This window comes from Lepidochelys kempii, chromosome 2, assembly GCF_965140265.1.
Source record: "Lepidochelys kempii isolate rLepKem1 chromosome 2, rLepKem1.hap2, whole genome shotgun sequence".
Taxonomy (NCBI): Eukaryota; Metazoa; Chordata; order Testudines; family Cheloniidae; genus Lepidochelys; species Lepidochelys kempii.
The window spans coordinates 57,083,441-57,110,490 of NC_133257.1; the positions used below are offsets into that span (position 1 = coordinate 57,083,441).

At 42.0% G+C, this 27,050-nt stretch overlaps 1 protein-coding gene across 3 annotated transcripts in view; it reads right to left on the minus strand.

Moving 5' to 3' along the window:
* Positions 1-27,050, minus strand: part of LY96 (lymphocyte antigen 96) — a 44,616-nt gene that overhangs the window by 14,462 nt on the left and 3,104 nt on the right. The window contains exons 3-5 of one of the 3 annotated variants that reach the window (XM_073330808.1): positions 26,133-26,261; positions 24,427-24,479; positions 9,453-9,640 (exon numbers count right to left, since the gene is read on the minus strand). In XM_073330808.1, the coding sequence (XP_073186909.1) occupies positions 9,602-9,640; positions 24,427-24,479; positions 26,133-26,261 (221 nt within the window). In that variant the 3' untranslated portion in view covers positions 9,453-9,601. Of the gene's footprint in view, positions 1-9,452; positions 9,641-20,793; positions 21,384-24,426; positions 24,480-26,132; positions 26,262-27,050 lie in introns of those variants that run through there. The other 2 variants (XM_073330806.1, XM_073330807.1) reach the window with 2 other exon arrangements.

Here is a 27,050-nt window from a genome sequence, read left to right on the forward strand (position 1 = left end):
GGAGAGTGGGGGGGGGAAATACCTTTTGTAGTGATAATCAAGGTGGGCCATTTCCAGCAGTTGACAAGAACCTCTGAGGAACAGTCGGGGGTGGAGGGGGGGAATAAACATGGGGAAATAGTTTTACTTTGTGTAATGACCCATCCACTCCCAGTCTCTATTCAAGCCTAGGTTAATTGTATCCAGTTTGCAAATTAATTACAATTCAGCAGTCTCTCTTTGGAGTCTGTTTTTGAAGTGTTTTTGTTGAAGAATTGCAACTTTTAGCTCTGTAATTGAGTGACCAGAGAGATTGAAGTGTTCTCCAACTGGTTTTTGAATGTTCTAATTCTTGACATCTGATTTTGTGTCCATTTATTCTTTTACATAGAAACTCCTGAGGAAACTACAATCCATCGGTGATCTTCCTGAAAACACCATCCTGGCCACTATGGATGTAGAAGCCCTCTACACCAACATTCCACGCAAAGATGGACTACAAGCCGTTGGGAACAGTATCCCCGATAATGTCACGGCAAACCTGGTGGCTGAACTTTGTGACTTTGTCCTCACCCATAACTATTTCACATTTGGGAACAACGTATACGTTCAAATAAGCGGCACTGCTATGGGTACCCGCGTGTCCCCACAGTCTGCCAACATTTTTATGGCTGACTTAGAACAACGCTTCCTCAGCTCTCATCCCCTAATGCCCCTACTCTACTTGCGCTACATTGATGACATCTTCATCATCTGGACCCAAGGAAAAGAAGCCCTTGAGGAATTCCACCACAATTTCAACAATTTCCATCCCACCATCAACCTCAGCCTGGACCAGTCCACACAAGAGATCCACTTCCTGGACACGACAGTGCTAATAAGCGATGGTCACATAAACACCACCCTATACCAGAAACCTACTGACCACTATTCCTACCTACATGCCTCCAGCTTTCATCCAGACCACACCACACGATCCATCGTCTACAGCCAAGCTCTGCGATACAACCACATTTGCTCCAACCCCTCAGACAGAGACAAACACCTACAAGATCTCTATCAAGCATTCTTACAATTACAGTACCCACCTGCTGAAGTGAAGAAACAGATTGACAGAGCCAGAAGAGTACCCAGAAGTCACCTACTACAGGACAGGCCCAACAAAGAAAATAACAGAACGCCACTAGCCATCACCTTCAGCCCCCAACTAAAACCTCTCCAACGCATCATCAAGGATCTACAACCTATCCTGAAGGACGACCCACCACTCTCACCGATCTTGGGAGACAGGCCAGTCCTTGCCTACAGACAGACCCCCAACCTAAAGCAAATACTCACCAGCAACAGCACAACAGAACCACTAACCCAGGAACCTATCCTTGCAACAAAGCCCGTTGCCAACTGTGTCCACATATCTATTCAGGGGACACCATCATAGGACCTAATCACATCAGCCACACTATCAGAGGCTCGTTCACCTGCACATCTACCAATGTGATATATGCCATCATGTGCCAGCAATGCCCCTCTGCCATGTACATTTGTCAAACTGGACAGTCTCTACATTTTTCAATCTCTCTGGTCACTCGATTACAGACCTAAAAGTTGCAATTCTTCAACAAAAACACTTCAAAAACAGACTCCAATGAGAGACTGCTGAATTGGAATTAATTTGCAAACTGGATACAATTAACTTAGGCTTGAATAGAGACTGGGAGTGGATGGGTCATTACACAAAGTAAAATTATTTCCCCATGTTTATTCCCCCGCTCCACCCGCCACTGTTCCTCAGACGTTCTTGTCAACTGCTGGAAATGGCCCACCTTGATTATCACTACAAAAGGTTTTCCCCCACCCCACCCCTACCTTCCTGCTGATAATAGCTCACCTTAAGTGATCACTCTCGTTGCAGTGTGTATGGTAACACCCATTGTTTCATGTTCTCTATGTATATAAATCTCCCCACTGTATTTTTCACTGAATGCATCCGATGAAGTGAGCTGTAGCTCACGAAAGCTTATGCTCAAATAAATTGTTAGTCTCTAAGGTGCCACAAGTACTTCTTTTAACCTTAATTTTGGCGTTTCCTAACTTAAGAACGTAACTGTTCTTCCAACATGGTTTGGGACTTTTTGTATGAAATTTTTTCTAGCAAAGACTTTCAATCATCTGTGACAGATTCAAAGCAGTGGTCTACAGGTGAAAGGCTATGTATCATATTACCAAACCCTAGAGCCATCCAGAAGCCTGGTCTCATTCTTTCCTTGGAAGCGAGTACTAACTTCATCAGAGCCCAACCCTGTAAGCCCTTGCACAGATAGTCTCACGGGAACACACTCATGAGTATGGATTTGCAGGATTAAACCCTAAGTACAGAGCTTCCTTTCAGGTTTGCTTGCTCTTCTTTATTCAGTCAGATAACAGGCTCTTAGTCCTAACCCAGATCAGCTTCTCGTAGCACTATCTGTCACGGGGCACCTCTCTCACCACCAGATTGGCACCTCCTCCTGGTCAGTCTGGGAATTAGCTAGAGGCTGGTGCCCCTGTCTGCAGCTTGCACACTGTCACTCCTTGTCTGCGTTTGACTGCAGCCCCTCTCACAGTACCAGGAACTGCAGTGCCCTTTTCACGACTCAGCCCTCTAGCTGTGTCAACATCTGTGTTCTCGCCTTCTGGGGGTTAGTATTGCAGTCTAATAATCCAGTCACTTCTCCAGTGGTGATGGGGGAGACCCAGGCCCACCCACTACTCCGGGTTTTAGCCCAGATGTGTAGATGGCAACCACATGCTGTGTCCCCTTCAACTGCTCAATAGGTTTCCCTGAGCCACTTCCCCACATCCCCAGCACTTTCTTCACCCTTACCTCAGGACCTCAGCATGTCAGTCCTAGCAGCCAGCCAGTAACTCCCTCTTGCTCCCCTGCTAGCAACTGCTCTGTCCATGGTGCCACAGGACTCTCAGCCTGCTAGAGACACATTCCTGACTCCTGAGCTCCCAGCAGCCACTGCCCACTTCCATCCCAGCAGCTTGTTTTATGTGAGTCCAATGGGCCCTGATTGGTTGTGCCCAATGCAGCCTCTCTAGGCTGCTTGGAGGTCTCACCTCCACTGCTCACACTTGGGATTTACCCCTTTTACACCTGTATGGGTGTACCATCACACTAATGTACCATCACACTATCATTTAGGTAGTAATTAAATTTACAAAGTGAGGGACTACCTTATAGCCAAGCCTCCTCCTTTTTCCTGTGAGCTCAGGGCCAGCTTTCGCAGAGTTAATCAGACGTTAAAGTATGAAAAGGATATATGCCATTTCTATTAAGAATATTTTGGAATTTTTCTTACCTCTTTATTACTGAATAAATATTACATAATTTTCCACAGAAGCTGGCGTGTAATTACACTTTAATATATGCATTCAACACTGTGCAGTTTGACCTTTTACGAAAATAAGCATCTCCCAGAGGGAGACAATTCCAAAAAAGTGCTCAGCTATTTACTATTTAATAAACATGGATACGTACCATAGCAACCCCTACCTCATACGGTAAACATTGGTGTTCTATTCATAATTAAAATACACACCAACACTAGTATGTAACTCTTTCTTATTCAACCGTGAAGCACTTATTTCATTATTAAGTAGGTAATTTGTTCCACAGACTTCATTTTTAAAACAGTGTGGGCTAGAAGGAAGTGGTGAGGAAATACACAAGGAAGACCAAGAATTTCCTTTGGAAAAGCTGGACCCACTTGGTAAAACAGGAAGGCCAATCCTTTGTTATTCTTCCTTTGGAAGAAAGTCTTTGATCACCACGTATAAAAAGTTTGTCTGGCTATGCCATTACTAAACTCTGTATGCATTTTTCTGCATATAACAGGACACACAGTCCTTCACATACTCCACAATGTATATTCACTTTTCTACATTCTGACTGTATAGTCTGGTGTCTCGAACTTCATTGTCCTACACACTAACCTGCTCTTAACAGTTTGTATGTGCCCAATTTACACACAGTAAATTATTTTAAACTCATGTGACTATAAGATACTTAGTTTACCCGTGGAAAAACAGCAGAACTGAGGAAAATGCCCTTCTTCCTATCCTTTCCAATCATTCACTTCCTCCAAGGTCATCTTCCCCTGCCCTGGAGCTAACAAGGACTGGATAACATCATTTCCTGTTTGTTGAGATAAGATTAGGGAAATCAGGCTAATATAGAAGATTAAAATACCTCCTAGAAGGGCTGTGATGATGGTTCATGCAGCGCTGGTGAGAAGACGGGGCCTTGGGCTGGTCAACATCAACCTCTCCAGGTAAGTGAGGAGTGGTTGTTGATAGTCTTCCATGGCCACAATGAACAATGTCTTGAAAATTAGGGGAAGCACAAAGCAAGGTAAAAATGTATAATGAACACGCTAGGGAAAAATGCCTTAGATTGCATTGCTCTTGTTTAAAATTAGACTCTTTCTGACCTCTGAATTTAGTATGAAAATACAAAGAAAAATAATTGAAAAAAATGTTAGTGAATTAATCCAGTAAATTAATCCAGTATTTAATCAGTATTAAATCAGTGTCATACAAACGTGGCCGTGACTAGCAGAGAATGAGTGCCACAAGTAATGCCGTATTTCCTAACAAAGCCAGGTGGTTTGCTGCAGTGGGGAATGAAAAAGATAGTAAAGTTAACCTAACATCCTCAGAGGAATAATACAAATGGAGCACAGAACTGTGATCTAGACCATGTCTGATAGAAACATGTATTACAATGGCAAAAAAGATGGAGTTCAATGCCAACTCCATGCAGCTGTAATTTAAACATCAACTTAATACTAAGATTGAAAGCAAGACCCATCTGTTAAGCATCTCATTCTATTTCTAACTTGATAAGCCAGCAGATTTAGGTTAGAGTTGTAAGAATCTCTCCATTTTATCCTGCTGTATACCCTTCAGATTGTCAGTGCTTTTGGCATATGAACCACAGGTAATATTTACAGAAGCGTCCAAGTGACTTAGGAGTCTATGATCCATTAGGATTTAGGCAAAGTCACTTAGGAGCATAAATCCCATTTTCCAAAGGGCCTGTTTTAAAACTTTTATACACACACCTCTTCACAAGTGTTTCAACAGTGCCCGGAAAGGTGAAGACTTAGTCCTGCTTGGTGACTCTGAGCTCTACTGCAATACAAATATTAAGTAACTAATAATCAGAACAAGTAATTTCTTAATTTTCTTTAACTTAATATGGTAGATTCTGTCCATACTCACAGAGCAAGGGGGTGACACCATCTCTTTCCATTGCACTGATGGATGCATGGAAAAAGCATCACTGTTCTTTCAAATAAAGTCTAATAGCAATCTCTGCTGAATCTCTGTTCCCATTTTAACTTTATACACATTATATATAAAAATTATAAAATATATTTAAAATTATATATAAATATAAAATGTCCACAGAAGGGCATGTCTTGTTCTTTATATAAATATAAAATGTCCACAGAAGGGCATGTCTTGTTCTTTTGATCAAACCCCCAGCATCACATTATCTATTCCATTATTGTCAATTCACACTTGACTTTTTGACAGCCGTTGGATGTCATGTGAAACATGTCACTTTATGTAAAGCATTTGAAATAGGACTGGCACTAAGCTCCTGACTAGGAGGAAACACAACTTGTTATTTTGTCAAAAAGTTCTCTTCCATATTTAAAGGAGCATAATGTATGTTCGTGTTATGATTATGTTAAGACTGCAACTAACAAAGGGCACATTCCTGCCAGATATTGAGCAACACCTGTAGCACCTTCAGGAATTACTCAGCACCTGGCAGGATCCAGCTCTAGCAGGGAGAGACACAGTTTGAGTTATACCTGCTGACAATCATGGCTGACCATGCATTTCGATTATATTTACACTCAAGAGCAGTGGCTCTTTCACAGATTTTGAATATAACAGCACCCAGTTATCTACTTGAGAATCTACAGAAGTTCAACAGCTCAATGAAAATATCAGTTTGCAAGACTGTAACTTTCCCTCTGTGGCCATGTAAGGGGGGTCCTTTACCCCCTCCTTACTTTGTGCAGGCTAGCTGGAATGTCTGTCTGTTGACAGAAGGTAGAGTTGTCTCTAGAGGCTACTAGTTCCCACCTATGCAGGTAGGCAGAGCCTCCACCTTCCACAATAAGTCAGCTTGTGAACAAGTGTATGGGGAGCTGAACAAGTGTATGGGGAGAAATAATCTCTACCCAGTAAAGGAGTGACACAGAATACTTTCCCCTAGAACAAGAAGTGTACTAGACAATTCTTTGCCTGGCTGCTTCTGCAACCCCTCTGCCTTGTATATTCCCCTATGTAAAGTCTCAATTTTGCCTTTTGTTGTTGTCTATTATTTCCACAAGAAAGTGCAGAGCATTCACTGAGGTAATTTAGAAGAAGACTGCAAAACCCTTACTTATAATGAATAGTGTTTTACTCCATAAGTAGACTTCACATAGACTTCACTAAGACTGCTCATGATATAAGGTACTATTCAATGTAAGTAACAATATCAGAATCTGGCCCTAAGAAAATAAATGAGGTCACTGATATGTTTAGAGGGGCAGAAACCTCTAGTCAAAATTATTACTGAAACTGACAATCTACTTCTTTCAGACAGTTGGCTGTGTGTCACTTTATCATCAGAAACATTCATTTTTTAAATGCATTACTGATATCAGCAAAGTTCCACCAATGTTCTGATACAAAAATACATAACAACATAAGAAATTTGTTTCACCTTTTCTATAGGGCAGAATTTTTCAGTGCAACAGTGAAACACAGAGAGGCCCAATGGTGCCAGCTGGAAAAGGGTTCACTTTGCTGTGTCAGCAACTCCAAACAGGTCTGACAAACTCACTACACCCAACACATAGCTGTCATAGTATTTATTTATAAAGGATGTCATGTGAGATCTTAAATGAAAGCCAGGATCATGCTTGTCATTAATAACATTGTGTGATGTATTTGTGGATGATATTTAAGGAATAGTGCATGTGTACTGAAAATATATCCTGAGAGTCTGTATCAAAGTATGAGTTACCAGCAGAAAGAAGTTCTCTCTCAGATCAGGAGTCTTTGTCCATCTAGCTAATTGGCATTTAAATTAAGTATTGTATTGTTTCACAATGGGCTTCCCATCACTGGTGTGACAGAGTGCAGGCTTACCTATTAACTCCCTGCACTCTGATCACTCTGGCACTAACTGGCTCTCCCAGAGAGGTCTGATTGGAGAATGAACTGTAATTAATCAGGATAGCAGGCTGGGTGAATTGAAGGATTAATTAGCCCATCTGTTGAGGACTGATAAATAAAAAGTCACAGGAAGGCCATGCAAGGGAGAGTCTGAGCTAGGCTGGTCAGAGAGATCTTAACCAAAGGAGACCTTTTCTCCTCTTGGGCCCTGAGAAAATGGCTGATGATACAAGGGACATTGTATATAGTATTGTCACATGAAACTGTAAAGATATCAGGAACATAAACAGCATAGTTTGGATATCCAACTAACGGATTCTGAACTGGTTTTTGTAGGGCAAGGAGTGGACTGTGCTCTGCTACGACTGCTCTGAACTGAATGCTAATAAAGAAAGGAGATGTGAAATCAACCAGAAAAATAACAATTGGGGAGAAGAATCTTATCTGGGGGTGCACGTGAAAAGTTTACTGGACTATAATGCGGGGGTCAAGACAGAGATATTTGTTATCTATTCACTGAGGAACCCCGTTGGAGAGCATGGGGTGTTCATGAATACATGGATCCCGCTTTTGACTGAAAAGTAGCAACTCTGCCAAAGACTGAATCCTTGGGAGAAAATCTACTTTATTAAGTCTACATTGATAAGTGTAGACAGAGAAGTATGTTTTATGTTTTGTTTTCTATGTACTGTATAACCATTTCTATTTCCACTTGTCCTTGCTCACTATCTCTTGAAACTAAACCTTTGATAATAAACTGATTCCCTAGCAATATATTGTAGTGCTGTGATGTTGTAAAAGGTCTGACCTTGAGTTGCACCAGCTTAATTTGTACACCTTCAGGGATAGCTCACCTGGCAATTTCTGAGAGTGTCCAGTGATGGGGGCTAGACACTGCAGGAAGAAAACACTCTGAGGACTCAGGGTGCCTATCAGTAGCCTGTACAGAGACAGGGAGGTCTGCAGAGACCTTGAAGTCAGCGCTTGTACAACCCGAGGCTGCTGGTTTCATGGAGCTGAACCACAGCAGGCAAAGACAAGTCTGATTCACGCTACGAGCAGGTGGTGGTGAGATGCCTTACAACCCTTGGTACCCCTGGGGAATGTCACAGTGATCATTAGGAATAATTACCAGTCTGTTCAGCTGACAGACAGTTGGAAGATGAGTCAGGTCACTCATGAGCAGTTCATTAGGAGGTAAAGTATGCAGGGACACTCTCTCTCTCTCACCTTAAATAGACTGATTTATGTTTCTCCTAGTACTAGTGAATACAAAAAAGTTCGCAAAGCCTCTCTGATGTGTGTGTACTTATTATTCTCACTTTTTACTTGCATTACTGAAGTAGTTACATTGGTTTATTTTGTAGTAAAAACTCAGTGCAGGTATCAATCCAAAACAAGGGAAACTGACTTGTTTGAATGTGGTGCAAATCAGAACTAGCCCAGTCATTCATAATCAATACATAGGTATATCTTGGGGGAAATGTCTCACTTCTTGGAAGACCAGAAAATATACCAAGTAATGAACCTTAATGGACCTTCCCAAACCAACATAGTGAAGTCTGCCTGGATAACTATGGATATAATCTAAGGAAAACAATCTTCTCCATACTACCCACAGTACCATGCAGGAGGAAACTTCTCGACTCCCATGGACTGTAATGTGACTAGGGCCTGCTCTACACTTAAAAGTTTTGCCAGTATAGTTATGTCATTTCAGAGTATGAAAAAAAGCATACCTCTAACAAAGATAGCTACACTACACTTTTTGCCAGTGTAGATGCAGGTATACTGGAAAAAAGGTCCTTTTGCCAGAATAGCTGTGTCATGCCCAGGGTACAATCTGGACTGATGGGTAGCTGTGTCCCCTCAATTCTCCAGTCTGGGGTGCTCTTTACACTGCTTTACCACTCCCAGTCTGCTCTCACACAGCCTCCAGCATGTAAGTTACTCCCAGTTATAATTGTATGATTTCTGCTGTCAGCCACTCTTGCATTACACTGCAGGGTAACACCAGCAAACTCCCAGTCCCAGACTTTCCCCAGAAATGTATGTCTTGTGCTGCCCACCACCCTCCTGGACAATATAAGTTCATAAAAAATCCACCATTATATGGATAAAAAATGATATGCACAAATCCTGTTATTTCAAATAGTTTCCCAAACACTTCAATTTAAACACACTACTTTAGATAAAACAATAAAACAAGTTTATTAACTATAAAAAGTAGATTTTAAGTGAGTATAAGTAATAAGACATAAAAGTCAGAAGTGGTTAAAAGACAAATAAAAGTAAAATGCAACAAATACCTAACTTAACAACATAGAGTGAATTTGAAGCAGAGGTCTTGTATCAAATGCTTCAGCAGTCTTACTGGCTGAACTTATTTCAGTCAGGATTCTTCCCCCAGTCCAATGCTGCTTCTTTTGTTCTTCAGGTATAGTGGATGCCATGGGTAGAAAGAAAGAGAGAAATCCTTTGGGGCATTTGCTCTTTCTTCTGATAGTTTTCCCTTCTTCAAGAAGCATCCCCAGATGGGGTTCAAGAGGCAGAAACGGGACAGGAACCCCAAGCTGTTTCTTTGTCAAGATGTAGATTTTTAACCCACACCCTCTTTTCTGCCAAAGAGTGGCCACTTAACCAGGTGGTGGTCCATTTGATTTCATTGACACCAGGCTGAGGTGTCAGCATGCCTTTTGTCTCTGGGGAATTGGTTTGTGGCTGCTCCCCAGACTTGGAACATGTCTGAGCAATACCATACAGAGGAATCTTATAACCTTACATACAACGTTGCCACATATATTTTACCAAGACAATAATGATCAGCAAAATGTGTGTTTTCAAATGATACCTCACAAGGCATACTTTGTACAAAATTTATCATAATCCTGTAAAAAGGATGAACACGGGGGTTTAGATCATTACAACAGTGTATTTAATTCAGGGAACTGGTATCAACTATACTGGAAAATTAACACTTTTGCCAATATAAACTGTCTCCACTGGGAGAGTTTGCTACTAGAGCTATACCAGTATAGTTATACTGGCAAACCCTTTATAGTGTAGACAAAGCCTAGGACAGTACCCCTAATATCATTCCTGAAATTAAGTATTAGTCTCCTGCAGTTACCTGTATACATTACAAGTAATTCTCATTGAAAGAGGAGGATTGAACCACTTAGAGAGAGAGAGAGAGAGAGAGAGAGACCTGATAAATTGAATGGGCAGTATGACTGGATTATGTAGGATGCTTGTACCTTCCAGTCCAACCTGGAAACATGGTGTTGTATCAAGACAGTCATGATTGCCAGGCTTTTGTTTGTTTGTGTATCACAAAGTATGTTAGGCCCTGATCCAGCACTTAAGCACACACGTACACCAATGTGGCCTACAGGACTACACACAGGTTTAAAGTTACTGATGTGCTTAAGTGTTTTGCTGGATTGGAACGGAACGTTAATGCACATTTCAAAGCGTGTATGTGCTTAATGAAAAACAATTTTACAGGAACTTCTTTAGCTAATTACATATTTGGCAACAGAGGGTGAGGGGGTGAAAGAAAGCTATTTTTCCATCTGCAGTAAATCCTGACAGCTGCTTAAAAAGCAATAGTAATGAGAGAGAAAGATCTGTGATGGGTTTAGAGGTTCTGTTCAGATAAACATCCAAAAATCTTATACTTACCTGCTCTATACCAAATCTTTGGAATCTGCAAAACTATGCTAGAAACCTTGGCAATAAAGGGTATCTCATGGGATGTAGGGCTCCTAATGTTTACATTCGTACCAGAAATATACTCCATACAGTTTTTTTTTTTACACTAGAGCCCATATAGAGTATCATCAAACAATTTCAACCCACATTTGATGGGGACCACATCCCGAAAGAAATCTTTCCTGAGCCCCCTTTCTGGGTTTCAAACAATCCCCGAATCAGAAGCAAATTCCGCACAGACCTGGACAGACCTACTCAAAGTGGCACCAGACCCTACCAGAAAAACAGATGCAAAACTACCCCGCACCAATGTTCCCTCTAATTTTTCACATCCATGTGCAAAATGAATTTTGTTATGGGCACCAATATGGAGGTGATGTGTGGCCGGGGTGGAGCTGAGTGGTTTGGAGTGTGTGAGGGGACTCAGGACTGGGGCAGAGAGTTGGGATTTGCGGAGGGTTAGGGCTGGGGAAGAGGGGATTGGGCTCAGAACTAGGGCAGAGGGTTGGGGTGTGGGCTCTGGTTGGGGTTGCGGGCTCTGGGGTGGGACTAGGGATGAAGGGATCAGGGTGTGGGAGGGGGCTCAGGGCTGGGGCAGAGGCTTGGGGTGTAGGGGTGTGAGGGTTCTGGCCGGGGGGTGAAGGCTCTGGGATGGGGCCAGGAATGAGGGGTGTGAGAGGGGGCTCAGGGCTGGGGTGCGGTGAGGGGTGAGGGCTCTGGGGTGGGGCTGGGGATGAGGGGTTTGGGGTACTGGCTGCCTCGGGGCTGTGGTGAGGAGAGAGGACTCCCCTCAGCCTTCTCTCACCACAGCAGCTCTGGGCCTGGTGAGAGGCACCTCGCCCCAGCCACAGCAGCTCTGGCTGGGCTAGGCCGAGGGACAGGCACCTCTCCCCAGCTGCAGCAGCTCCAGCTGGGCTAGGCCGAGGGACAGGCACCTCTCCCCAGCTGCAGCAGCTCCAGCAGAGTGGGCCTGGGCTGGGGGAGAGGCACCTTTCCCAGCCGCAGCAACTCTGGCAGGGCTGGGCTAAACTGGGGAAGGAACACCTGTGCCTCTCCCCGGCTGTGGCAGCTCCAGTGGGGTTGGGCTGGGCTGAGCCAGGGGAGGAGAGCATCTCCCCACCTGTGCGGCCCTTGATAGCCTGCCGCACAGCAGCGCAGCTCAGAGGGAACTTAGCACTCTCACCTTTCAACACTCATGAGTCCTACACAAGTCACCTTTCAACATTCCCGAGTCCTACACATGCTTATCACAACATATAGTATACCTCATTCAATGCATCAAATACCCCAATGACTAGTACTAGTGGGTGAAATGAGACAATCACTATGCTCTCGAATGAACTTGCACATAGAAGTGATAGAAAACTAAAGCACCATATCACCCAGTGGCAAACACTTTTCACAAACAAACAGTCACTCTATATGTAATCTCTCAGTACTTGTCCTGAAATACAACCTGCACAACACCTTCAAAAGACGAGCCTGGGAACTTAAATTCATAACTCCATTAAATGCTAAAAAACATGGACTCAGTAGGGACACTGGTTTTATGTCTCATTACAACAACTTGTAAAACACCTCACAATCTGCTAACCCTTAATTGCCCACTTCAAACCCCTTTTGCATAAAATCCAACCCTCAGTTGCCCAGTTTATTTCAAGAGGCTTCCTACAACATGCCTTACCCTTTATACTTAATCTGTCCCAACTTGTATTTAGCTCAGACACTCTGATTTCCTTCCCCAAACCTGAAGAACTACTCTGGGTAGCTCAAAAGCTTGTACCTTTCTCCAACTGAAGTTGGACCAATAAAAGATATCATCTCACCTGCCTTAGCTTTTTTTCATAGAATTTGCACAATTCAATTTCTGGTCCAAAAAAGAGCCAGGACATGAAGAGGGACAAGAAAAAAAAACTTGACCAAAGTTTTCAAAACCTCTAAGCTGAAGGACAGGAAAGACTTCAGATCAGTTTGTAATTGGTCTGAACAAGTTCACCTTAAATCTAACTGGAATGGACTTCGATGGGTTCCTAATGTGGAGCTTTGCAGACCAGAAAGCTTAAAAGGGGAAGAGGTTAAATGATGAGATTCTGAGAGTATTTTCTGTTAAGGTTCATGTCAAGCCAGACCTACACTGTCTAGTAGAGAAAAACTTTTTGTTAGGGCTGTCGCACGATTAAAAATATTAATCGCAATTAAACACCAATAGCACACCATTTATTTAAATATTTTGGATGTTTTCTACATTTTCAAATATATTGATTTCAATTACAACACAAAATACAACGTGTACAGTGCTCACTATTTTTATTACACATATTTGCACTGTAAAAAACAAAAGAAATAGTATTTTTCAATTCACCTAATACAAGTACTATAGTGCAGTCTCTTTATCATGGCATTTGAACTTAATTCTACATTTGTATGCACCCAAAAAAACCTGCATTCAAAAATAAAATAATTTAAAACTTTACAGCCTACAAGTCCACTCAGTCCTACTTCTTGTTCAGCCAATCGCTAAGACAAACAAGTTTGTTTACATTTTCAGAAGATAATACTGCCTGCTTCTTGTTTACAATGTCACCTGACAGGGGGAACAGGCATTTGCATGGCACCATTGTAGCTGGCGTCGCAAGATATTTACATACCAGATGCGCTAAAGATTCATATGTCCCTTGATGCTTCAACCACCATTCCAAAGGACATGGCGTCCATGCTGATGACGGGTTCTGCTCAATAATGATCCAAAGGAGTGCAGACCAACGCATGTTCATTTTCATCATCTGAGTCAGCCATCACCAGCAGAAGGTTATTTTCTTTTTTGGTGGTTTGGGTTCTGTGGTTTCTGCATCAGAGTGTTGCTCATTTAAGACTTCTGAAAGCATGCTCCACACCTCATCCCTCTCAGATTTTGGAAGGCACTTCAGATTCTTAAACTTTGGGTCGAGTGCTATAGCTATCTTTAGAAATTTCACAGTGGTATCTTCTTTGTATTTTGTCATATTTGCAGTGAAAGTGTTCTTAAAACAAACAACATGTGCTGGGTCATCATCCGAGATTGCTATAATATGAAATATATGGCAGAATGAGGTAAAAGAGAGCAGGACACATACAATTCTCCCCCAAGGAGTCCAATCACAAATTTAATTAGCGCATTATTTTTTAAGGAGCATCATCAGCATGGAAGCATGTCCTCTGGAACGATGGTCAAGTATGAAGAGGCATATGAATCTTTAGCGCATCTGGCATGTAAATATCTTGCGTTGCCGGCTACAACAGTGCCATGAGAACTCCTGTTCTCACTTTCAGGTGAAGTAATTAAGAAGTGGGCAGCATTATTTCCCAAAAATGTAAACAAACTTTTTCTCTTAGCGATTGGCTGAACAAGAAGTAGGACTGAGTGGACTTGTAGGCTCTACAGTTTTACATTGTTTTGTTTTTGAGTACAGTATGTAACCAAAAAAAATACATTTGTAAGTTGCACTTTCATAATAAAGAGATTGCACCACTGTACTTGTATGAGATGAATTGAAAAATACTATTTCTTTTGTTTATCATTTTTACAGTGCAAATATTTGTAATAAAAAATAAAGTGAGCACTGTACACTTTGTATTCTGTGTTGTAATTGAAATAGATATATTTGAAAATGTAGAAACATCAAAAATATTTAATACATTTCAATTTGTATTCTATTGTTTAACAGTTGGATTAAGCGCAATTAATTTTTTTGAGTTAATCGCGTGAGTTAACTGCAATTAATCAACAGCCCTACTTTTTGTAAAAGAAAACAAAGCAAAGAGAAATATTTAAATAACTGACTCCAAGAAAGCAAAAATGTTAGTGTTAAAGTTACATATGACATATACGTCTCTTTTAGCACTTGTGTTCTACTTTTTAAAATGAATTACATTAATATACAAGTCTGTGTCTGTTTTTTACAATACAGAGCCCTTTTTATCCAAATTTTACAAATTTATACAAATTTTACCTTATATTTTTAAGTTTTTATATAGATAAACATACAAGCTAAATTCTGTCTAGTCCTGTGCATGCAGGTTAGGGGGCAGGTCACTTCTTGTCACCCATGCAGAGGCTGGGCAGAACGTTGCTGCTAAGGGCTTATCTGAGCTGTCAATATGATATGGCCATGAAAAAGCCTAATGTAATCCTAAAATGCATCAGGCAAGCTATTGCCAGTAAAGGTAGGGAGGTGTTATTACTATTGTTCAAGGCACTGGTGAGACCTCATCTGGAATCCTGTGTACAATTCTGGACTCCCATGTTTAAGAAAGATTAATTCAAACTAGAACAGGTGCAAAGAAGGGCTAATTTGGATGATCAGAGGAATTGAGAACCTGCCTTACAAAAGGAGATTTAAGGAACTTGGCTTGTTTATCCTAACAAAACGAAGGATGAAGGGAGATATGATTACTCTCTATAAATACATTAGCAGGATAAACACCAGGAAGGGAGAGGAGCTGTTTAAGTTAAGAGCTAATGTTGGCACAAGAACAAATGGATATAAACTGGCCATCAGTAAATTTAGGCTTGAAGTTAGACCAAGGTTTCTAACCATCAGAGGAGAGAAGTTCTGGAACAGCTTTCCAAGGGTAGTAGTGGGGGTAAAAAAACTAAGTTGATAAGTTAAATTGAGTTGAGATTGCCCTCAATGGCATATGGCCCATCTGCGACTGCGATTAGTAAATATATTCAATGGCTGGAGATGGGACACTAGAGGGGGAGGACTCTGAGTTACTATAGAGAATTCTTTCCCAGGTGTGGCTGGTGGGTCTTGCGCACATGCTCAGGGTCTAACTGATCACCATATCTGGGGGTAGGAAAGAATTTTCCCCCATGTCAGACTGGCAGAAACCCTGAATGGGTTTTGCCTTTCTCTGTAGCATGGGGCACGGGTCACTGGCTCTTTTGATCTACAGTAAATGCTGGAGTCTCTGTAACTTGAAGTCTTTAAATCAAGGTTTGAGGACTTCAGTAACTCAGTTAGAGGTTATGGGCCTATTACAAGAGTGTGGGGGTAAGGTTCTATGACCTGCGATGTACAGAACATCAGACTAGATGATCACGATGACCCCTTGTGGCCTTCAAGTCTATGAGCTCTGCATCCTACCACTCTAGAGAGGAGCAAGGGCATGATTTGGACCACAGAGTGTATCAAAATAGTAGAAGGCCTGGTCTACACTTAAAAATTAGACCAACCTAGCTATGTCGTTCAGGACTGTTAAAAATGTTGTGCCCTGAGTGCTGTAATTAGGTTGACCTAACCCCTGGTATAGACACAGCTAGGTCGATGGAAGAGGTGGATTAACTACAACAATGGAAAAACTCTTTATGTCGATATAGGAAACATCAGCAGTATGGTGCCGACAGCTGCGACGCCGTAGCTGTGCCACTGTAGCAGTTGTAATGTAGACGTACACTAAGATATGCGGGACCAAATTCTGTCCTCAGTTATGCCATGAACTCTATATGGACGTCAGTTATGACTTCAGGGTAACCCAGGTGCAACTGAAGACAGGATTTGGCCCATAGTGTAACAATAAAACACAGAAATAAGGACATGGACATCAGTGATACAATAGCTGGCAACCTTAGATCATATACTTAAGATATCTTGAAAATTTCTTAGAAAGGTCTCCAATGTGTCTTATTTACCAGTTGGGGGCTCAAGTATTCTGCATATATTGAGGATTCTGTCTGTTAGCATAGATAATCATAAGCATTCAGCTAAAGACTTCCTATTTCCACATATCTATACTACAAAGCTCCAACATCTACAAGGTCTTTACCACATAAGCTAACAAAAATCTGATGTGTAAAGATCTTTATTTATTTCCCATCACTTATTAGCTTCTGTCATTTGTTGGATATGTACTACATTAATGATCAGAACATATTCATTCTAAATTTTTTTTTTTTAGTATCTGAAAACATTCCAAGCATAAGCTAAACTGCCTTGAGATAAAATAAATAATCCTCAAAACAGTTTCAGTGACAATGGTCCCTGAACACTTCTGTGACTTTAGTATTAGATTTCAGATAATCACTAGAAACGTTCATGGGGCAAATTATAAAGTTCAAAATGAAGATAAACATATATAGTAAGGCAGACATCAATTACCAAATTTTCTGACTCCTTTTTTTGTTTGTTTGTTTATAGAATAAATTCAAAGGAAACCAACTTTAATTTCCAATAGCTCTATTCAGACATAAGATAAGAACTGTTTGTACACTCTGTTAGTGTCTGCAGAATTTAATGAAAGCATAAATTCTTCATCATTACAGCTCTGAAGTAATTATGATGTCTTGCCTCCATTAGTCCCTCACCTCTGTTTGTTACACTGTCTAACAATTCTTTGTGACTTTTGTTTCAGATTTTCCAACTAAAATTTGCTGGGGCCCAATATCTAAATGGAGTGGATACAACTGTGCAAAAATGCTTTTTTTGGCACCCAGTTTGAAAAAGCTGACCGCCTGCTGTAAGCTAGAAGTAAAAACTTTAATTCTGCTCATCTATATCTGCTGATAGTTTATGTAGTAGTTGGCAAGAGGTTGAAAAAAGAACAGGAGTACTTGTGGCACCTTAGAGACTAACAAATTTATTAGAGCATAAGCTTTTGTGGGCTACAGCCCACTTCATTGGATGCATAGAATGGAACATATAGTAAGAAGATATATATATACACACACACACACAGAGAAGTTGGAAGTTGCCATACAAACTGTAAGAGGCTAATTAATTAAGATGAGCTATTATCAGCAGGAGAAAAACACTTTTGTAGTGATAATCAAGATGGCCCATTGAGACAGTTGACAAGAAGGTGTGAGGATACTTAACATGGGGAAATAAATTCCATATGTGTAATGACCCAGCCACTCCCAGTCTCTATTCAAACCCAAGTTAATGGTATTGCATATTAATTCAAGCTCAGCAGTTTCTCATTGGAGTCTGTTTTTGAAGCTTTTCTGTTTCAAAATTGCCACCCTTAAGTCTTTTACTGAGTGGCCAGAGAGGTTGAAGTGTTCTCCTACCGGTTTTTGAACATTATGATTCCTGATGTCAGATTTGTGTCCAGGAATCATAACACTGAAAAACCGGTAGGTGCCACAAGTACTCCTGTTCTTTTTCCGGATACAGACAAACACAGCTGCTACTCTGGAAGGAGTTAAAAGTAATCTGTGAGATACAGCACAGCCTAGTGGCTATTAATCAGCTTACAGCTTTAACACAGAATTTTCTATTGTTCCACAGAATATGTGCTACAAAATCCCCAGAGTTAACTCATTAGGGAACATCTGACTGAGAATCTAGCCTAGCAAAAGCCTGGTGTTGGACTGTGCAGAGAGGAAACATCCAAATCATACTGTATTTTAAGACAATGTTCCTGTTAATTTCTTAAGGATCACTATGTGATGTAGAATCATTAAGCAACTTCAAGGTGAACTGAAATCCTCTTTGGTCCACCTTGGACAAAATCCTCTAGTCCTTATTCCAGCAAAGTTCCCATCAAAGTCAGTAGTGATCTTGTCTGATTACAATCTTCAGGAGTTAGCCCTAAACTATTTATTGTGAAAATACAGAAGGCAAGATGACCTGTGGAATTTAACCATAAAAAGATATAGTAGTACATGCAGGGGTGGATTAGCCACTGGGCCAACAGGGACCCTGGCCAATTGGGGGCCCCCGGAAAAATGTGTGCCCCCTCATCCTGACCTGCTCTTCCCGCCCAGCACTCCTGCTGGGGAGTGGAGTCAGGGCACAGGAGGCCAGGGCAAGTCCCTGCGCCCCAACCCCACTCCTGGCAGGAGTGACAGGCAGATGGAGAAGGGCAAACTCCCTGGCAGGAGCACTGGGCGGAGCAGGTCAGGGTGCAGGGGTGCACATTTTTCCGGGGGCCCTCCAATTGGCCAGGCCCCTAGCCTCAGGCCCCATTGGCCTAGTGGCTAATCCACCACTGCTGTTCACTCTGCATCGCTGCCTGCTACCACTGCTGTGCCATCCTTCACTCCGCTGCCATTGGCCGCTGTGCTGTCACTTTCTGTGCAATCACCCGCCTCTCTACTGCAACCTTTGCCATGTCCCATCACTTAACCCAGCTCTCAGTGATTTCACCAGTTACCATGGAACCTCACTGCTAGTGAAGGGTGGGCAGTCTCTTTCACTGAAACACGGCCCCACAGCAGCTCTGAGTCTCAGCACTTAGACCTAGTTATCAGTCATTTCAGCTCTAGTGACAAAACTAAGGACTCTCCCATTGAATCTAATCTGCTGTCTTTAAACAATTGAGGGGGGAGAGTCTAATGGCATCTAGGACTCTTAGGCAAAGCCTACACCACCAGCTAGGAGCACCTATCCCCCCCTCCCTCTCCCCCATCTCACTGGGATTTGGCATCCCTACCCACTGCTTAGCAAGTGTAGTTCAGCTGAGGGTTACTCCCATCAATCTGGGTGTGTTCAGTACAGTTCTGCTGCTCTTTACTCATACAATCCAGGATAAAAACATTTAATTACCTCTGCATACAAAGCAATTTGTAACCCACCACCAGCCAAAATTGATCACTTTGGCAACAAGACTTTGTGTGCTGAATACCTAGGCAGAGTAGGTGTGTTCATGTAAATATAGTCTGGTCCTGAAATATTTTTCCCCCAGCTCATCCATGGAGAGCTTCATTCAGACCCTGCTTACACCTACAAGAACCAGGGGGACTGCAAGGCTCTGCTGCCCAAACACACTTGACTGGACCAAGGCCCCACCCCAAACAGTAGAAGATCCTGAGGATGGTGGACCAAAGCAGTAGGCACCACAATCTCCAGTGGGGAGGCAGTTCAGACCACCACAACCACTTCACAGCAACTCATGGGGAAAGAAATCCTAGCTGGGGGCATGGAAGGACCAAAACCCTGCTGCTCCTGCAGCAGCTCCTGGGTGGGGGCCCTCACTAGTGTGGAAGACAGCCTTTGCCACTACAATCCTGGCTTTTGCTCTCCAGCTGGGCCAAGGGAAGAGGGGGCTGCTTATCAATGCAGTAGGCTGCTCCTCTTGCACATCAGGATCTCCCTCCTCCCTGGTCTGTCATTGTTACTCCTTCTCTGGTGACCAAGGGAGAGGAGGAGAATCCTGGCTTCCTCCCATGTTTCCCTGATGGACCAGGACAGAGGGAGGGCATAGCCCACGGCTGGGCCACCTTGCTACTGCTGTCTCCTCTGCTACTTCTCTTTGGCTAGAGGAAAGGATGGTTCAAAACAAAGTCCCTAAGGTTGACATTAAGTCCCCCAACTTTCAGGAATGATGGTCCAGTGAGAAAAGGTCACCACACCCACCCTTCCCAAAGAGAGAGCCTTGTTTGTGGGTCTGGTTCCCTCTGACACCACTAACCCACAGAGGGCTCTTGACACCACATGGAGACCTATGCTGGGCTGACATAAAGTACCTCTTCACAGAGGGCCCACTGCTCAGGTGGTGAGGGAGGCTAAGCACTGGCCACCTAAAGAATAGCAGCAACAGGCTGGGGCACCATGCTCCCAGGCCTGCCAGAGATTGGCTGTGGGTTGAAGAAGAAGTCATCGCTTGCCCACTTGAAGAACAGTCGCAAACCCCCTGCCATCCCAGGGGAGGGCTTGTGTGGGTAATCCTGCCACCACCACCCAAGCAGGGCCCAGGACCACATCAGTGGGTTGTGCCTAGGACACTGGTTTGCCTTAAGGCAGCTCTACTCAAGCTGCGTAAGCAGTGAACACTGCTGCCCAGTGCCCACTCTGTTTCAAACGCTATTAACACCATCAACTGCTGCCAGATAACCAAAGATCCCTGAACTCCTGTCTTGGCATGTTAAAAAGCCTTTCACTTCGCTGTTATGTGTGGTGGTGCAAATAAATGACTGAGAATAGAATAGCTACTGAAGCTAAACAGACAGAATGAACAAGAGAATACACAGGGTTTTCTTTTATATCAAATAAATTCTGGCAAACATTCTTGTCTTGTCTTAGTTTAGCAGAATCTGAAATACACACATTCTGCATAACACAAGAGGTATAATTGAAATACAGTTGTAACTACGACACCATTTCAGGGTCATTCTGTAGATTAAACAGTATGCATTTGTACCTAATTTTCACAAAGAAATTTAGCACAAATTGGCTGGCCATTTGATTATAGCAAGTATATGAATGGATGAGTCTATCCTTCTTCCTTATAATTATGCATATAGTAAAGTGCATTTTGCATTCGTACCCATGCAAAATCAGTCTGTTTATTATTTCAGTGATAAAATTCCAGTTCCTTGCAGCAGCAGTTCTTGTGTTCCGTGATGATTTGAAGCAATCATCTTATTCTGAAATTCCTTAACCATCCTATTTCATTAACAAGGTGACATTCATACACAGGAACAAGTTCTTCTCAGAAGGACCAGAGAATAATCTTAAAAGAATCATATATATTCCCTAAAACAAAGAAAGAAAAAAACCACACAATCTTGTTGTCACTTTTTGGCCCAGAAACTCAGGGGGAGAAGACTAGGATGAGGAGCCCAGGGAGTGGGGAGAAAGATCTGGCACAGGATAGGCTGGAGTTAAGAATGGCAGAAGGAATCAGGCTTGGGAGAAAACAGAGACAGAAAGGTATGAGACCACCAGAACACATTCCCCTCCAGAGCCTGGAATGGAAACCAGTTCTGGAATGGAAACCAGGGATAGCTCAGTGGTTTGAGCACTGGCCTGCTAAACCCAGGGTTGTGAGTTCAATCCTTGAGGGGGCCATTTAGGGATTTGGGGCAAAAATTGGGAATTGGTCCTGCTTTGAGCAGGGGGTTGGACTAGATGACCTCCTGAGGTCCCTTCCAACCCTGATATTCTATGATTCTATGATTCTTGAGTCTCAAAACTCCACTGCTGTCAGCAAAAAGCTGTGAAACTCACTGGCAAAGTGTCTGTCTAATCAGTTCTAGTGTTGGTCCACATAGAGAATGGCAACCTACTACTGCTATCAGTTACTCCATTTGCGCAAGTGGCAGAGGTCTGTGTGGTGGATCTAAAAGGTCCAACCTTGCTGATGACTAATGTGGGTGTCAGTACGATGAGATTTCTATTTTTTCAGTTAAGTTTTTAAAAAACTTGGGAAATTACATTAAAAAGCCACTGTGTTAAAAGGACCTTATTAAGGTTGCAACATCAAGCACTCAGATGTTAGGAAAATGAAGAATTAAGATTACCTGTGAATTACCTTTTTGTGCATATGTATTATGATGCAGCCTTTAATTACATGATCACATATTTTTTGCACAGGATCCTGGTCTCATGTGGTCACTGGTGGGCCTGCTCTAATGGTGGAGCAGGTTTGTGAGTAAAGGAGACTATTGTCTGTAGGATACCTGCCTTATGTAGTGCAAAAATTGGAAGGTGTGAATGAGGAAGGGAACTGTAGGAAGAGAAAAGGTGGGAAGAATCCCACAGACCACAGACTAGGGACTGAATGGCTAGGCAGCAGTTCTGCAAAACAGGACCTAGGGGTTACAGTGGATGAAAAGCTGGGTATGAGTCAACAGTGTGTCCTTGTTGCCAAGAAGGCCAATGGCATTTTGGGTTGTATAATTAGGGGCATTGCCAGCAGATAGAGGGACGTGATTGTTCCCCCCTATTCGACATTGGTGAGGCCTCATCTGGAGTACTGTGTCCAATTTTGGGCCCCACACTACAAGAAGGATGTGAAAAAATTGAAAAGCGTCCAGCGGAGGGCAACAAAAAAAACTTTAGGGGACTGGAACACATGATTTATAAGGAGAGGCTGAGGGAACTGGGATTGTTTAGTCTGCGGAAGAGAAGAATGAGGGGGGATATGATAGCTGCTTTCAACTACCTGAAAGGGGGTTGCAAAGAGGATGGATGTAGACTGTTCTCAGTGGTAGCAGATGACAGAACAAGGAGCAATGGTCTCAAGTTGCAGTGGGAGAGGTTTAGGTTGGATATTAGGAAAAACTTTTTCACTAGGAGGGTGGTGAAGCACTGGAATGCGTTACCTAGGAAGGTGGTGGAATCTCCTTCCTTTGAGGTTTTTAAGGTCAGGCTTGACAAATCCCTGGCTGGGATGATTTAGTTGGGGATTGGTCCTGCTTTGAGCAGGGGGTTGGACTAGATGACCTCCTGAGGTCCCTTCCAACCCGGATATTCTATGATTCCATGTGGTTTTGTGGTTAAGGCAGTTCAGTGCTGCACTGGGGAACGCGGTTTTCTCTCTGCCTCTGCCACAGAGTTTCTGTGTAATGCTGGCTAAGTCACATAAGTCTGGATCCACAATAACTAGGGCCCCACCAAATCACCATCCATTTTTGTAAATTTCACAGTCACAGCATTTTAAAAATCTTGAATTTCATGGTTTCAGGTATTTAAATCTTAAATTTTATGATGTTGTAACAAACCATGAATATGTATTTTAAAATGGCAAAATGTAAACATGTAAAGCCCTTAAGACCCAGTATTTCTCAAACTGGAGGTCCTGACCAAAAAGGGGATCACAAAGCTATTGTAGGGTGGTCACGGTATTGTCACCTGTACTTCTGCACTGTCTCTGTGTGACAAAGGGGAACTTGGAAATGGGGAAGAGGAGAAAAAGAGACATGGAAGCGTGACCTGGAAATAGGGAGAAGAGGAAAAGAGAGAATATATGAAGTGAGGAGGACACCATCTAGAGAACAAGTAAGAGGAAGTTATTTTTGCAGGCAGTAAGGGAGGGGAGGAGAGAACCTGAAAGATGGAATGAGATGGTTATAGATGGAAGACAAGGAAATAGGTGGGATGGTACCTACTTAATGTAAACCACCAAATGTTAATAAGGAACATATAGGGTCATTAGAGTGATACATACATTAATCCCTTTGTCTATAGTTCTTTTTCAAAAAAGAACTAGATAAATTCATGGAGGATAGGTCCATCAATGGATTAGCTAGGATGGGCAGGAATGGTGCCCCTAGCCTCTGTTTGCCAGAAGCTGGGAATGAGTGACAGGGAAAGGATCACTTGATGATTACCTGTTCTGTTCATTCCCTCTGGGGCACCTGGCATTGGCCACTGTTGGAAGACAGGATACTGAGCTAGATGGACCTTTGGTCTGACCCAGTATGGCCATTCTTATGTTCTATAGTGGCAGTTCGTTTTCTTATTTACACAATATCCATAATCCTTCCAATATGTTAAGAAGGATTTGTTTGTTTGCTTGCAATAGACTTGTTATATCACCTGTGCTAATTTTATTTTTTAAAATAAAGTTTTCAGGAAACTATAATATAGAGGGACAACTTGAGTTCATCTACCACTCAAGTAGAGTCATTCCTGAGGTAAGAAAAACACAAAAATTTCATAAGGAAGTTGTTGTGTACAGTTTTGGTGCAATACTATTTTCAAGGGAAGTATACATGTAAGCAATCTATTTTGCTAATTTTTGTAACCTTTAACATATATATTAGATAAAGTGTATATATATTTTAGTGAGTACCTTCGGCAATTGCATCTTTAAACCGCTAAGTTCAAACGTCGTATTGACCGTCTCTGCAAAATAGGGACAGTTATAAAAGAAGTGGTTATTTATTCTTGGTCCTTAACAATGATAAAGTGAACCATGCCAGTTAAGTTTCCATTGACTTCAGAGGGAGTTGGACAGAGACCTTATTTCTTACTCTATTTAGGTTTTCCTTAAAGTGCAGAATGCAACTAGGAAATTTGTCCGACTTGTGTCAGTGGTCTGGACATCATTAGTGCATACATTCAGAATGTAACTGACACTATATAAGTCTGCCCCTCTACTAATCTACTTGTCTCTGACACCTTCATCCCCAGCTCCCTTTGCTCTGCCAATGATGCCGCCTTTAACACATTTATCTACCTCTCCCACAACCATCTTTGCACATTCTGTCACATCTCCCTCTTGGTAAACTGAATTAAACCATAAGGCCACCACCCTCACCTCCTCCAAACCTACTCCTATCATGATGCCTTCAAAGGATTAGCCTGAAATAATAGTTAGGTTGAGGATTGGTTGGGAGTAGCAGATATTCTTTTTTTTTTAAAGGCAAATGTTGATTGCATGATTTATCCCTCATCCTTCATTGCTTGTACTCTTGTATTTTGAGTTCTTTGAGTCTGAGACTGCATCATGACTCACGTTATATGTTTGGCTAGTTCCTAGCATATTGTTAGTACTACCCTAACCATAATAAATTTAATTGTGTATGTTTGTGTGGTGTGACTGGGTGTCTTTAGGTCACATCCTTCCCCCCAGCACCCCAGTGCAGAAGATTTGGAGCCCTGCTACTTGTGCTGAGGTCTTTGTAGTGCTACCAATATTTAGAGAAGTTTACAAGGGACAATTCTCCAAATAAATTGGGGTTCTAGGGGCTATTATAGTTCCTAGGGTCTGTAAGGTCTGCAGGTGCATTCTGGCAAAGTTTGAGACTTGCCTGACATTTAAAAAATGTTAACAATGTAATTTATTCTTTGTGAGGCTGGTAAACAATATTATCCCCATTTTACAGATGTAGAAACTGAAGCCCAGGGAGGTTAAAGCCAAAAGTTTTAACCTTGGTGTGTGTATATATATTTGCTCAGCACCTCTGAATAATGATTTAGGGGTGCGTGTGTGTGTGTGTATATATGACATCACTGACATCAGAAAGAGCCACAGACTCTTAGTCCCTCTGGATTTAGTTGCCTAAATTTAGGTGCTCAAGTTTGAAAGCTTTGGCCTGCGTGACTTGAACAATGCCAAAAAGAGTCTGTGTCATAGCTAGGATTAGTCGCTTGCTAGTTGCCCTCAGTCCCTTGCTTCGGCTACTGAATCATGCGGCCTTTACTGCTGTTGAGCTGCCCCCTTCTGGCTGCCCAGCAGATGCACTGGCTCAGTTAGAGGCAACCAGCTGGTATCAAATTTGTGGTGTCTCTAGTGCTATCCATGGTAGTCTGCGCAGAAATTCTCCTTTACTTTTCTAGGTCCCCCGAATTAGGGGGCCCGCAAAAACTGGATGTGGTTAGCATGGTTTTATATCATCATCTAGAGCTATTCACAGACACAGAAATATCCCTGTCCGTGCTGGTCAGTTAAACAGCTTTCTAACAAACCTGCCAGCAACAATGTTTAAACAGGATTGTAGCTAGCAGGGTTCTGTTCCCTGTTTGGCAAAGGAGAACTCCCAAGTTTATGCTTACCTCCCTTCAGAGTTCCACAAAATGAGTAGTCATCATCAAATCCATGGCAAATAACTTCTTTCCCTTGAAATACATTTGCAGCATCATACCATAAATCCATGCTACCCTCCAAAAAGATTATATCACTCCCTATAAAAAATAAGCAAAACATTAACTGATTAAATCTCCACAAAACACATTCACTCCCTACATGAGGTGAGAATCATGCATACTAATGGTGACTAGAATATTAAATTTAGTACTCACATAGGCTGCAACTCAGCAAGGTGTTTAAGTATGTGGCTACTGGTTGGGAAATTATTCTTCACTCCCCACAAAAAACAAGTATTCAGATTTTTTGAAGGGTGTTGTTGAAACACCAAAAAAATGGGGGGGGAGGAATTTGGTTTAAAATGGCAAATTTTCAAAGTTTTTGGACAAAAAAAACATGACATGAAAATTGGAGTTTCCACTGAAAGAAAACTGTTATAACTGAAAAGCCATTTTCCATCCAAGAGAAATATGGAAAGTTTTCAACCATCTCCAGTGTTTAGACATATGCACCCAAGTTGTTCCACTGAAGTTAACAAACTACACAGGTGATTAAAATTAGATGCATGCTTAATTATATTGAAAATATAAAAAACTGTAGCCCCCAATTCAGCAAAGTGATGTATGAACATAAATTAATTGAATCCAGCAACCCCACAAGTTAAATATCATCACCCTCACCCACCTCCATTTCATATACTTGAATGAAAGGCACTGTGGAAGCAAAGAACAACTGTCTGGTGCTACTTTTTAGGTATTTATAAAGACACAAAGTGGAATAGCAGAGCCAGGAAAATTATTAATAAATATATATACTGTCTCAGTCAGAGTGTAAACTAAAATTAATCAGCAATTTTACTTTGTGGGGGAATGCTTTTAATTAAGTTA